This window comes from Salvia miltiorrhiza, chromosome 3 (genome assembly GCF_028751815.1).
Source record: "Salvia miltiorrhiza cultivar Shanhuang (shh) chromosome 3, IMPLAD_Smil_shh, whole genome shotgun sequence".
In the NCBI taxonomy this organism is placed as follows: Eukaryota; Viridiplantae; Streptophyta; class Magnoliopsida; order Lamiales; family Lamiaceae; genus Salvia; species Salvia miltiorrhiza.
Window position 1 is genome coordinate 23,838,102 of NC_080389.1, and position 15,019 is coordinate 23,853,120.

Here is a 15,019-nt window from a genome sequence, read left to right on the forward strand (position 1 = left end):
TTGATGTGTGAGATACTTAGTTTTCTTTTGAGATCAAGCAATACACTCACGGTTATGTGTCTTCATACATATAATAGGTTCGCCTTTTGCTGCGATACTCTGCATATTATGCTTCCTTATGAAAAATGAGCCATACCCATTTTGTTTTTGTTCGTGAAATTCCTGATAACTAAAAAGTTATGACGATGTTGACGTTTTTACCCTTGGGCTAATTTTATGAAGTTTTTCCTTAGCATGCATTGATGTGAGCTTCCGCATGACGTTCACCTAGTTCTTCTTATCTTTTATTTTTTAAAAATAGTCGTATCGATACTCGTACCCCGCTATTACTAGCGTCGGGATTTCGGGCTGCGACAGATATTCTTCTCGAGAAATGGATGGAAAGAGCTTTACTTTGACTTCCTTCATGCCTGATTTACATGTATTTTTCACTCTTTTTTCGCGTTATTCCTTAGTATATTGGGCGTTTCTTATTGAGTTGTTGAGTTGTCTATGGTTTAAATTGCATATTTTTATGAAATAGACTACTCGTCCGTGCTCGTGCTATTTTTATAGGCTTTGGACTTAAATTGGATGATATTAGACAGAAGTACTCGAAGAGACGAGTTCGTAGGCGCAAACGGAGCTCAAATCGGACATCGGACGAGGAAGAACGAGCGTCGGGAAGTTCGCGGGTCGAAGCGCACGCATCGGAGGTCGCGCGGTCTAGGCATGCGGCCGCATGCCACGGCCGCGTGACAGAACATGAGTTTTTGAAGGACTGTGCGGGCTGGATGCGCGGCCGCGCAAGCCGGCCGCACGACGTCGCGCGGTATGGGCATGCGGCCGCGCAAAATGCCGAATTTCTGCCCAATTTTCAGATTTTTATCAGTATACGCGATTTTGGAGTATTTTGAGCTCTACAAGACCTAGGGCATATAAATACTCCCCAAGAACTTATTCTCCATACCTTTTTTTGATCAACCTTTTTATCATTATTTTTACTTTCTGGAGAGCTGATGGAGACGGAGAACGGAGCCAGAGCAAGAACTGAAGATTCTCGATTTTACTACGGTTTTATTATTGAATGTTTCCTATTTTATTGAGACTTTGATTCTAGTTCATATGTCTATGTGTGGCTTGAATCCCTTTTCCAGGGTTTAGGGAGTAAACATGATTTGAGTTTCTGACTGTTTGATTCAATCAATCGAGATTGTTATTCCTTTTTATGTTCTTGTTTATATTGTTTGCTTTATTGCTTGATCACCAATTTAGCATAATCATAGGTTTTAATTTGATATCGAGAGATGATAATTATTATCTGAACTAAGAACATAGAACACATTTATTTTAATTCTAAAGGGAATTGATATTTGTGAGGGCGTTAATCCTAGGAGCTTTTTGGAGTTGCATGTTAGAAGTGTGATCCGGAGACGGTAGCCTTGCATGTAATCAACAGTTTGTATGCCATGAGAGTGGGCATAGACTAGTTTTGAGATTGCCTTAGGAATCATCTTGATGATTGAATTAAATCTGTAAGTTATGAGAATCTGTTGAAACCTCTGCCTTGGGAAATTCTTCTCATATCTGTTTCTCTGTTTCGCAGCTTGATTTATTTATTTCCTGTTATTTTTTTTATTTAGTTTTAAAAACAAAAACTCATCTTTCCGGTTTTCCAGATAGAGGAATAATAATCTAGGATATGCATTGATAATAATTAGTCTCTGTGGAATACGACCTTGCTTGCTACTGTACACAATTGCACCCGTACACTTGCGGCATGTTAAAAAATTAGCGAACAAGTTTTTGGCGCCGTTGCCGGGGACTGATTTATTATCAGTACTATCTATTGATTGTTTGAGATTACTCTGGATTTTTATTTCTGTTATTTATTTTTTTGTTCTTTATTTTTCCTGTGGTTCTAATTCTTGTGTTTGGAGCTTTCTAGGTAGTGCATGAACACACGATCTCAGAATCTTCCTCTTGAAGATTTTGATCCCAAGATTGAAGCTACGCTCCACCTTAACAACAACAAGAAAACTAAAGCTACACTGAACACGATGGCTACTGCAGAAGAAGTCCATGCTTTGAGAGAACAACTGCAGGCGCTGTTGGATGCTCAGAAGAATGCTAGTGAGCAAAAACAAGCCCCAATTGATGAGGCGTTTACTCTCTTGTATCAGTACCAAGAGCCACCGAGAGTCAACGCAAATAGCTTTGAGCTGAGGACTGTGCTGATCACGATGGTGCAGCAAAACCAGTGTGGAGGCAAAGCTGTGGAGGATCCCAATGCGCATCTGGCGCAATTCTTAGAGCTGTGTAGTACTGTCAAGATGAACGACGTAGCAGATGACATCATTCGCCTCCGTCTATTTCCCTTCTCACTGAGGGACAAGGCTAAGTCATGGTACCACACTCTACAATTGGGAGCCAATCCTACATGGGAAGAAGTGGCGCACTTATTTCTGCAAAAGTTTCATCCTCCTGATCTCATGTTGAAGCTGAAGATGGACATTGTTCAATTTCAATAGTATGAAGGAGAATCACTAGCAGAAACATGGAAACGGTACTAGGATAAATTGAGGAAGTGCCCGTCCCATGGCTTTGATGAAGGGACTCTAGTGGTCATGTTTTACAATGCATGTGGAGAGCGCACAAGGATGTTCATGGATACCGCAACTGGAGTTTCCCTGCTCAAGAGATGGAGCTCGGAAGCAATGGAGATCATAGAAAGTATGGCCGCTACAAGTTACCAATGGCCATCGGAGAGAGTGCAGTTGAAGAAAGTTGCTACTACGTCCAGCTCAGATCCCATGGCATTGATTTCGACTCAGCTGGCAGAGATGAACTCGAAAATTGCAGTGTTAACTTTGGGCAATCCTGAGCCGGCTGTAGAGATATCGACAAGCGTAGAAGACGCCAACTACATCAATGGCAGAAACTATGGGAACTTTCAACATGGGCAACAAGGCAGATATAAATGCAATTCAAATTTGGCTTATGGGAATCCCAACAATGCAATTCAACCTCCACCAGACTTCTCGGTAACCAATGGAGATATAAATGAAGAGAAGAAGTCGAACATGGAAGAGTTGATGATGAAGTTCATCTCCAAGGCCGATGAAAGGATGGAGAAATTAGAGTCCACTACTGCTGCTTTGGGGACTCAGATGAAGATGTTCGAGACCCAAATGGGTCAACTAGCCACCGCCGTCAACAAACTCCAACAGTCGTGCAATTTCATAAACAATGCCAAGGTGAACCCAAAGGAGCAGTGCATGGCCATTGGATTGAAGAGTGCAGCCACCTCTGAAGGCAGCCATGGATTTCGTGAGATGGGGGATGAGACAAAACTAAGCCATCAAGAAAGCCTACGACTTCCACCTCATCTGCGTCCTCCCGGGCGGATGCTGTTTTCCCAGCGTCATTATAAGATCGTCGATGTGCCGAGCGGGACTACACAAGAAGGGGCCAAGACGGCAGAGTATGAGAGTGCACCGCCATTTGAGGAAAAAGCTGAGGAGGTCACTGTTGAGGTTTCTGGCAAAAAGAATGATGAAAAGTAGAAAGCTACTTCGCCAGCAACTGTGACTATACCATTCCCTCAGCGCCATCAGAAAGAGAGGATGAAAGAGCGGCTGTCTAAGTTTTTAGAGATCTTTAAGAAGGTGAAAATCAACATTCCGTTGGTGGAGATGTTACTGGAGATGCTGTAATATGCCAAATTCCTCAAGGACATAGTTTCGGGAAAGAAGAAGTTGGGGAAGTTTGAGACCGTGAGGCTCAATGAAGAATGCAGCGCGATTCTGCAAAGGAAGCTGCTGGTGAAGATCAAAGATCCAGGCAGTTTCACACATTCATTCATTATTGGAGGCCAGCATTTCGGGAGGTCACTTTGCGACTTGGGAGCAAGCATCAATCTCATGCCCTTATCTGTTTTTCAGCAGCTGGCAATTGGGGAGTTGAAGCCTACATCTATGAGGCTGCAGATGGCAGACAGGTTGGTCACTTATCCTCGTGGAATTGTGGAGAAAGTTCTCGTGAAGGTGGGGGATTTTATTTTCCCTGTCGATTTTATGGTTTTAGACATTGAAGATGACAACAGAATTCCGCTGATTTTAGGGCGCCCGTTCGTTGTAACTGGAAGAGCTTTGATTGATGTGGAGAAAGAAGAGCTAACGCTGCGAGTTCATGATGAAAGCCAAACATTCTATGTCTATGAACCATGCCACATCCACAAGGATGAAGTGCCCAAGAGAGCAAAGGATCCGGGAAAGGTAAGAGTTGATGTTCATAATACTTTTAGTGAGGATCATTTTTCTTGGCAAGACCCAGGTGATAAGAATTCGCAGGAAGGGAGCATGGCTGGCAAAAGTGGAGCAGAGCGCAGCTGGTTGCAGCACTGCTTGTACCAGCCTCCGTGATGGATTTGATGTTCTGTCGATCTAACGACGTTAAAAATAGCGCTTATTGGGAGGCAACCCAATTTTGGTTAGTTCGTTTCTTTTTATTTAGTTTGTTTGTTTTCGTGCCCCACAATTCCTTTTCAAACTTATTCTCCTTGATAGTGATAATGTTTGGGGGGATGTGTCTTTGTGGGTGCACTTTTTGTTTTAGTTGTTTTTGTTTTGTCGTTGAGTTTTCTTAGTCTTACTTTGGTGGTTCTCTCTGTGATGTTACCTTGATGATGATGTGAGTAGTGTATAGATTGGTTGGATAACTGGCTCATGATGATTTCTGTTTAAAACTTGTAGAATTGCATGCGTTTGTGTTGATATTGTTGTGATTGAACATGATTGATGAATGATAAGCATGGTCTCTTTGATGTTGCAATCAAGGAAATAAGCTGTGAGATTTGAGCCTTGACTGTCACCATTTTTACAGTCTTATTTCTTATTCTTGAGGATTGTTCGAGCATGCATATGTCTCACTAGAACTTGTCTTAGTTTCTCCGTTGAGGTCACATAGTGTGCTTAATAACTTTGAGATGGTAGAAGGCCATCTTTGCTAGCCTATTTATCCCATATTTGTCCTATTACTATATATGATCCTAGTTCGCCCCTTTGAGCCTTATTTTCCATTTTATTTGATTTAGCCATGGGTGGGAGCTTGGAGATTGTTGAGATGGGGTAGTTGACGTGGTGGAGATGTGTGAGTTTGAAAATTATGAATTTTGATCTTGATTGAAAAAATCCTAGTACCCAACAAGTTGTTAAATAAATAAAAAAAAGAGAAAAGAAAAGAAAAGACAAAAAAAAGAGAAAAAATTGGAAAAATGGGTGCAAAGGATGCTTTAGAAAATCATAATGTCATGAGAAATAATTGACGAGTTGTGATGGATTTTGTATTGAAAAATCTGGTTTTATGAGAGGTGGAAGATGGTATGGAGTAAGAATGCTAAAAGGTTGGTGATTGTGCTACATTGAGAGTATCTATTAGTCACTTAGCCAAATATATCCTACCCTACCAAAGAGCCTACATTACAACCCTCAATAAAAACCTTTTTGATCTTGGTTATAGGAGCACACATTAAGTGGTGGAGAGGTGAGACAATTGACAAGCTTATGGATGAGTACTTGTTTTGCTTGAATTGAGCGTATACACGTCCATAATTTTGATTGATACACTTGAGAGTTGAGAGTTCTTATATTATTTATCTTTTTTGTGAGGATTGCAATTCATTGAGACCATAATTTCAGTTTGTCATGAGTGTGATATCTTGATGATAGGAGATACAAATGCATGCTGATATTTTTGTTGACAAATCTGAAGCCACAATGTTATCCACTACTCTCTGCGTTCTTGTTGATTCATTCTTGGTTCATCTTTGTTTTGTCCGAGGACGAACCATGGTTTAGTTTGGGGGATTGATTAACATGCATTTTCACTCCTTTATCGCGTTATTCCTTAGTATATTGGGCGTTTCTTATTGAGTTGTTGAGTTGTCTATGGTTTAAATTGCATATTTTTGTGAAATAGACTACTCGTCCGTGCTCGTGCTATTTTAACAGGTTTTGGACTCAAATTGGATGATATTAGAGAGACGTACTCGAAGAGACGAGTTCGTAGGCGCAAACAGGGCTCAAATTGGACATCGGACTAGGAAGAACGAGTGTCGGGAAGTTCGCGAGTCGAAGCGCACACGTCGGAGGTCGCGCGGTCCGTGGCATGCAGCCGCATGCCACGGCCGCACGACAGAACAGGAATTTTTGAAGGACCGTGCGGGTTGGAGGCGCGGCCGCGAGATGTCGCGCGGTATGGGCACGCGGCCGCGCGAGACGACCGCGCGACGTCGCGCGGTGTGGAAATGCGGCCGCGCGACGCCGAATTTTCGCCCAATTTTCAAATTTTATCAGTATACGCGATTTTGGGGTATTTTGAGCTCTACAAGACCTAGGGCATATAAATACTCCTCAAGAACTTATTCTCCAGACCTTTTTTTTATCATTATTTTTACTTTCTGGAGAGTTGAGGGAGATGGAGAACGGAGCCAGAGCAAGAACTAAAGATTCTCAATTTTACTACGGTTTTATTGTTGAATATTTTTCTATTTTATTAAGACTTTGATTCTAGTTCATATATCTATGTGTGGCTAGAATCCCTTTTCCCAGAGTTTAGGGAGTAAACATGATTTGAGTTTCTAACTGTTTGGTTCAATCAATCGAGATTGTTATTCCTTTTTATGTTCTTGTTTATATTGTTTGCTTTATTGCTTGATCACCAATTTAGCATAATCATAGGTTTTAATTTGATATCGAGAGATGATAATTATTACCTGAACTAAGAACATAGAACACATTTATTTTAATTCTAAAGGGAATTGATATTTGTGAGGGCGTTAATCCTCGGAGCTTTTGGGAGTTGCATGTTAGAAGTGTGATCCGGAGACGGCAGCCTTGCATGTAATCAACAGTTTGTATGCTATGAGAGTGGGTATAGACTAGCTTTGAGATTGCCTTAGGAATCGTCTTGATGATTGAATTGAATCTGTTAGTTATGAGAATCTGTTGAAACCTCTGCCTTGGGAAATTCTTCTCATATCTGTTTCTCTGTTTTGCAGCTTGATTTATTTGTTTCCTGTTATTTTTTTATTTAGTTTTAAAAACAAAAACTCATCTTTCTGATTTTCCAGATAGATGAATAATAATCTAGGATAGGCATTGATAATAATTTGTCTCTGTGGAATACGAACTTGCTTGCTACTGTACACAATTGCACCCGTACACTTGCGGCGTGTTAAAAAAACAGAGAACAATGCCGAACTCAACCCGTTGATCTTTCTTGACTTTTACTCTTGATATTTTAATCAGAACTTAGTCAAGATCTCTTCTCGTCTGGATGAGATTTGCATCTACGTCTCTGAGAAGATATATGAGTTGGTTTCTCTCAATCTGACACGTCTGCATCAAGTCTTCCAATCTGGCGTACTCAATAGCCAGTTCTTCTTCATCTTCTTCATCAGCGGGGATTAATGAGATTTCGTTCATTCCGGAGGCAGTCTTGGCGATGACCATTTCCAGTCTTTGTTTCTTCATAAGGATATTCTCAAGAATCATCATTTGATCACCGTAGGCAGTTAAAGCTTGTTCGATGTCTTTAACTTCAAGAAGATCTTGTTCTGAAGTGGTGGATTCTGATGATGAACTTGAGTCTTCAGATCCTTCTGCGACAATTGCCTTTCCTTTCTTGATTTGCTTGTCTTCATTCTTTCCGGAGAATGCTTGAGAGGATAAACTGCATGGGTGAGAAGACATAACTGATGAGCCCAGGTTTGTGCTCTGTTTTTGTGTTTGTTTAGGTCTAGATCGAGTCTTTTTCCTTTAATTTGTGTTGTTTGGTCGCCTGGGAGGGCGTAGTTCTGTGGCAGGACCAGCTTGTGGGCAAGAGGTGCTCTAGGGGTCGAAACTGCTGTCACCTTTCGTGAAAGAGGTATACGCCGGAAGCAAAGGGGAATTGGAGGCAAAACCATCCCTTATGCCCATAAGTACCGCACGAAAGCTGGCAGGCAAAAGGAGGAAGGCGAGGAAGGAAGTCAGAGGCACAACAGGCGAGTGAGGCAAGACTGCAAGTAGGAGCTTGATATGGGTCGAAGGCGGAAGCTATCCAAAAGAGACCGATGAGGCCAAACCACCGCCTTATCCAAAAGAAAACAAATCTTCAAGATATTAGGTCTGAAAAGGGATAAGCATCTCCATGCCTTGCATGGATCCGGCCGCACACCATGGCCTGGGCCTTACGTTGCCCTAATCGCACCTATAAATACCCGAAGAGCTTTTGAAGCCAAGGGTGCTGAAAAACCGACCTGTTGTGCAGTTTATTGTGAAGTTCAAGCTTGCCCGGGCTGTGGGCATAGTCTAGGTTATTCGGTACATGTTTTGCACGGCACTTTTGGCCGTAGGTACTCATATTTCCCTTTAAGTAATTTCAGTTTACGTTATGTTTTCCTTTATATCTTTTGCCTGTGTTATTTACTTTATGTTTAGCTAAGTTTTATATTCTGATTTGGGCAAGATGATCTAAGCATGAACACTTAACTCGAGAGGTCTAATTTGGGCATAACAACTGTATGAGCATATTCCCGATACACTAGGTTTGATTCCAATAAGGCTGTAACAACTTGGTTAATTAATTGATCACTAGTTAACTAGGGAGTTTTGGTCACAAGTAATACTTTGGGCATAAGGCGAAACGCCATCGACCTCCAAAATAGTACAACGAGTGTTGGAGCCGTGACTGCTGTGAAATATCGGCGTAAGAGTCAAGTGGGTCTATCTAAATCTTAAAGCATTCTGGGCAAAGCACAACTAGAGATAGGCAATCGTAGAGAGCGTGGATGTTGCTCGGGGTAGTTGATTTCCATTAGCTGACCCTTCTAAGGGATCATACACTGAAAGGATAGATTGGGCAAGGGGTTTTTGCGTGCGTGACGAGTGACAATAGGGGCGCAACAATTCTTATGCCTATAACCACTGGTATGCTAGTATAGTGATTTATCTTTGCACCAATGATCGTGTGTCAGTTCATGTTTAGTGATTCAAACCCAAGTCAGAATTGTTTTGTTATTTGATTTATCTACCTTTGTTATTTCAGTTTAGGTTGGAAACCCCGTTCTGCCCATAAGCACGTTGTGGTCAGAACACTGCAGGATACAAACCCTTTTAGTGACACCCTTGCAAGAGGAGTTAGTGCTCAGTTCCCTGTGGATTCGACTCTGGACTTACCGCTAGCTTGTCTAGTTGTGGCCATAGGATATTTTATTTGCACGAAGCTTAAACGACAATTCCGTCAAATTGGCGCCGTTGCCGGGGAACTGAGAGCGCTAGTAATTTGTTTTGTAATTTTAGTGTGAGTTTTGCCTTAATGTATGTTGCTTCGTCGTACCAGGAGTGCAGGTAACGAAGACCTTTTGGTTCAACGCGGAGATTGAGCGACTTGTCCGATTGAACAACGGTAATAGACGCAGGGCAGAACAAGAAGCACGAGCAAGAGAGAGGCAATTAGAAGCAGAGAGAGAGATGGTAGAAATTCCGGAACCAGCAAATGACAACACCAACAAGACCCTCCGGGACATGATGTTCCCGAACAACTTGAACCTCCGGCCGTCAGCCATAGTACTACCGGAGATCACTAGAAATTGGGAGCTGAAGCATACACTAATTCGAATCTTGCCCAAATACAGTGATATGCCCGGGGAGGACCCTCAAAGGCATCTCCAGGACTTTGAGATGACATGTGGAACAGTGCGCACCGCTAGTCAAGCCCTTGGCGAGTACATCCGACTCCTCACTTTTCTGTTCTCTCTGCTAGAAGGAGCGAGGGAGTGGTTGTACGATTTGCTCGAAGGAAGCATTCGGACCTGGCAGGAGTTGCAGAGCAAGTTTTTGGAAAAATACTTTCCAGCCGCCCGAATCCAGAACTTGAGGACTCGGATAAGCAACATCAAGATAGGATCGGGAGAAATCCTCTATGAGTACTGGGGAAGGTTCAAGTAGATGTTGGCCAAATGCCCGCAACACCAAATACCAAATCATGACCTTATTCGGTATTTCGTGGGGGGACTTCGAAGGCAAGACAGGAAATAGTTACACGCCGCATGTGGAGGATCGATCCTGAACAAGTCCGCAGCAGAGGCTTTCAAACTCATAGCCGATATGGCCGAGGAGTCAAGAGATGAGAAAGGTACTATAGTCAGAACTGCTCCGGTACCAAACCCTTCTGCCCAAGACGACAAGTTGGACAAGCTATGCAACATGTTTGAGAAATTCATGACAAACCGAGGAACATCCAACCAAGGGACCCCCAACATCCGGAAACCTGTGAAGGCATGCCAACTTTGCATGGAAAATTCGCATGCAACCGATGAATGTTCACAACTTTTCGAAGATGAAAAGCTTAATGCTATTGGGCAACAGCTAGGAGGAAATAATGGGGGACAGCATCAAAAACCGTTTGAACCTTACAGGCAGCAGTATAACAATCAAGGGTGGAGATAGCACGAGAACCTTAGGTACGGCAATAATAACTTTTTGGGGCCAAACCAAGGGCAAACGAGCAATCCACCACAATACTCGCAACAACCTCAACAGGCAAGAGGATCCTCCCTGTCAGAACTTGTGCACCAAATGGCCCAACAACAAGTGAAATTCCAGCAAGAGACCGAAAAATTCATAATGGAGACAAGAGGAGGGATGCAGAATGTGAATTCCCAACTGTCACATCTTGCCCAAGCAGTAGCCCGACTTGAAAGCAAACAAGGGAAACTCCCTTCCCAAGTGGAGGTAAAGAAAGTGAACGCTATGACACTTAGGGGTGGAAAGGAATTACCCGAAGTTGTTAGAACGAAAAGTCAAGAGGAACCAGAGGTTAGCGAGGAGGTTGGAATGGGATCGGCAGATGAGGAAGAACTTGCCCGAGAAAGATAAGCCAAGAGGAAGGCAATAGGGAAGGGCAAAGAGAAATTGAGCCAAGCTGAGCCCATAATCCCCTTCCCAGGAAGAATAGCCAAGGAACAAGAAAAGGAAGAACTAACCGAACTGGTGAAAATCTTCAAAAAGGTGGAGGTCAATATGCCCCTTTTGGTCGCACTACGCTCTATGCCTAGATGTGCGAAATTTCTCAAGGAACTCTGCACTCGGAAAGTCAAATACACTGATGATGCAAAATTTCAAGTGGGTGAGTCCGTGTCCGCGGTCTTACAAAGAGATATGCCTATAAAATATGGGGATCCTGGCATGTTCTATATCCCATGTGTAATAGGAACCATGAAGGTGGAGAAGGCAATGCTCGACTTAGGGGCATCCATCAACGTTATGCCTTTATCCATATATCAGGACCTGGAGATAGGACCACTGAAGCCTACCCGATTGGTGATTCAACTGGCAGATCGGTCAAACGTTTACCCAGAAGGAATATTGGAAGACGTTTTGGTCAAAGTGGAGGAACTCATTTTTCCAGCAGACTTCTACATTCTCGACATGGGGAAGTCCAAAACACGTGATCCGGTTACGCTTTTGGGGAAGCCATTTCTGAAGACCTCCAGGACTCGCATCGATTGTGATACGGGCAAACTAACATGTCAGTTCGAAGGAGAGACAGTGACATTCGACATATACAACGCCATGAAACATCCAGCTGATACAGAGATGGTGAAAAGTGTCGACATGATCGAAAAAGTTGTTGAGGAAGTTTTGCCCAGAACAGCATTCAAAGAACCTTATGATGTGATAATTCAGAATGGCATCACCGAGGAGGACATGCAAGAGGAATCATTGCAGGAGTCGGTGAAGATGCTAAATGCGTGGAGCGAAGGAGTAAACCACACGGAGGCTCTGAAAATCCCTACCCTGAAGGAGGAAGACAGACTGGTACCCTCAATCCATTGGGCCCCCAAGCTCGAACTGAAATCTTTGCCCAAACATCTCAAGTATATCTTTTTGGGCGATAATGACACTTTGCCCGTAATCATCAATTCAGAGTTGACACTCGAGGACGAGAACAAAGTCAAGATGACCTTGGGTAAGTACAAGGAAGCTATTGGATGGACCCTGGCCGATATTAAGGGCATAAGCCCTACCGTATGCATGCACCGCATATTACTAGAAGAAGATGCATTTCCAGTCCGGGATCCCCAGAGGAAGCTAAATCCAGCCATGAAGGAAGTTGTGATAAAGGAAATACTCAAGCTATTGGATTTGGGCATAATATATCCTGTGTCCGATAGCAGGTGGGTAAGTCCAGTGCACGTTGTGCCCAAGAAGTCTGGCATACAAGTGGTGGAGAATGAATTCCGGGAACTGATCGCTACAAGATTGCAAACCGGCTGGAGGGTGTGTATTGATTACCGCAAGCTCAATCAGAAAACAAGGAAGGATCACTTTCCTTTCCCTTTCATCGACGAGATGCTTGAAAGACTTGCGGGAAATCAATACTTTTGTTTTTTGGATGGATACTCGGGGTATATGCAGATTTGGGTTGCAGAGGAGGACCAAGGCAAAACCACGTTCACTTGGCCTTTCGGCACATTTACGTATCGGAGGATGCCATTTGGGCTATGCAATGCCCCGGGCACGTTTCAAAGATGCATGATGAGCATATTCTCGGACCTACTAGAAAACTGCATCGAGGTGTTCATGGATGATTTCACGGTTTATGGGCAAACCTTCGATTCATGCCTAGCCAATCTGGAAAAGGTACTCAACAGGTGCGTTGACAAGAGTTTGGTTTTGAACTATGAGAAGTGCCACTTTATGGTCAAAGAAGGGATTGTGCTCGGACATGTGATCTCAGGCAGAGGAATAGAAGTGGACAAAGCCAAGATTGAAATCATAGCCAAGTTACCATACCCAACAAATATCAAGCAGTTGCGAGGATTTCTTGGGCATGCTAGTTTCTACAGAAGGTTTGTCAAGGATTTTGCAAATATCGCTCAACCCATGACAAGGCTACTCCAAAATGAAGTGGAATGGAATTTTGATGAGGATTGCAAGGAGGCTTTCCAGATCTTGAAGAACAATCTGATCTCCGCACCCATAATACAACCTCCAGACTGGGGGATGCCTTTTGAGGTGATGTGCGACGCCAGTGGATATGCCATAGGGGCAGTTCTTGGGCAAAAGCGGGGAAAGGAAAGTCATGTCATCTACTATGCCTCAAAGACCCTGAATGGAGCCCAAATCAATTATTCCACAATAGAAAAGGAGATGTTGGCAGTGGTGTTCGCCTTCGAAAAATGCAGGTCTTACTTACTTGGGGGAAAGACCACAGTCTACACCGATCATGCTGCCCTGAAGTACCTTTTGGCCAAAAAGGAGTCTAAGCCCAGATTTATCCGATGGGTTCTACTTCTGCAAGAATTCGACGTGGAGATAAAGGACAAGGCTAGAGCACAGAATCAAGTGGCCGATCATTTAAGCAAGATCGTGAGGAAAGAAGAGGGGGAACCAATCAAGGAGATATTCCCTGATGAGCAGTTGATCTATTCTCAAGGAAGGAAGGAAGACCCTTGGTATGCAGATTTGTGTAATTACCTATGTTCTGGATATGTACCCCCTGGATACACTTATGCCCAGAAGAAGAAATTATCCAAGGAAAGCAGGGAATACATTTGGGATGAACCATATATGTGGAAACAATGTGGGGACCAAATGTTATGAAGATGCATCCCACAAGAAGAGCAAGGAAGCATCCTAGAGTTCTGTCATTCAAAGGAGTGTGGGGGACATTTTGGGCACAAGAGGACTGCAGCCAAAGTATTGGAATGTGGATTTTACTGGCCAACAATTTTTAAGGATAGCTACACTATCTGCAAGAACTGCCCACAATGCCAATGAGAAGGAAACATAACCAGGAGGAATGAAATGCCCATGATGCCCATTATGCCCGTGGAGATATTCGACATTTGGGGGATGGACTTCATGGGACCCCTTCCCAGTTCGAGAGGAAACTTGTACATCCTACTTTTGGTGGATTATGTCTCCAAGTGGGTGGAGGCAAAGGCGTCCCCGACGAATGACTCAAAGGTAGTGGTGAGGTTTTTGAAAACTAATATTTTTTGCAGGTTTGGTGTGCCCAGAGCAATCATCAGCGACCAAGGATCCCATTTCTGCAATTTCTCGGTTGAGAACCTGTTCAAAAAATACGGTGTCCAACATCGGGTCTCAACAGCCTACCACCCACAAGCCAATGGACAGGCAGAACTATCAAATCGCATTATCAAAACGATTTTGCGAAAGACCGTTGGCCCTACAGGGAAGGATTGGAGCTTAAAGCTGGAAGATGCCTTATGGGCATATCGCACAGCATACAAAACTCCCTTCGGGATGTCACCATATAGAATGGTGTATGGCAAGAAATGCCATCTACCGGTGGAATTGGAGCACAAGGCTTTCTGGGCAGTGAATAAAGTGAATCATGATTGGAACAAGGCAGGGCAAGCAAGAAGGCTAGAGATCTAAGAGCTCGAAGAAATCAGAAGAGAAGCATACGACAATGCTGTTCTCTACAAGAAAAGGATGAAGAAAAGCCACGATGCTCTGATAAAAAACAAGCAATTCAGCTTTGGGCAAAAGGTACTTTTATACCAAACACGGTTCAAATTTGCACAAGGCAAGCTGAGTACCAAATGGGCCGGACCTTTTGAAGTACAAGTCCAATTTCCAACTGGGGCCGTCGAAATCAAGAATCCAAAATCAGGAAGAGTGTTCAAGGTGAATGGATAAAGGCTGAAGGCCTATTATAGGCATGAACCCAACGTTGGGGAGGAACTAGATCTCACCCCAACCACAAACCACCTGGTTTGATCGGAAGGTACCACGTCATACTCAGGACGATAAATAGAGCACTGGCCAGGAGGTAACCTGGTGCTTTTGCATTTTTCTTTCCTTTCATTTGTTTTTCGTTTTTCTTTTTGTTTGCCTAGGAACTAGGTTGTGCCCACAGTAGTGGGCGAATTTGAGTTTCTCGCCTTCGCGGGGGTTTGAATTTATCTTTGCAGAAATAAGGGTAGCAGTTATGGGCAAAAGCAGTCCAAAGGAGGGGCATT

The 15,019-nt window shown here is 43.3% G+C and overlaps 1 protein-coding gene across 1 annotated transcript; it reads left to right on the plus strand.

The window, feature by feature from the left end:
* The first annotated feature begins 13,835 nt into the window (after positions 1–13,835).
* Positions 13,836–14,432, plus strand: LOC131018548 (uncharacterized). The gene is made up of 2 exons (XM_057947263.1): positions 13,836–13,957; positions 14,051–14,432. Exons 1-2 carry the CDS (start codon positions 13,836–13,838, stop codon positions 14,430–14,432), a joined length of 504 nt encoding a protein of 167 aa, XP_057803246.1.
* The last annotated feature ends 587 nt before the right edge of the window (positions 14,433–15,019 follow it).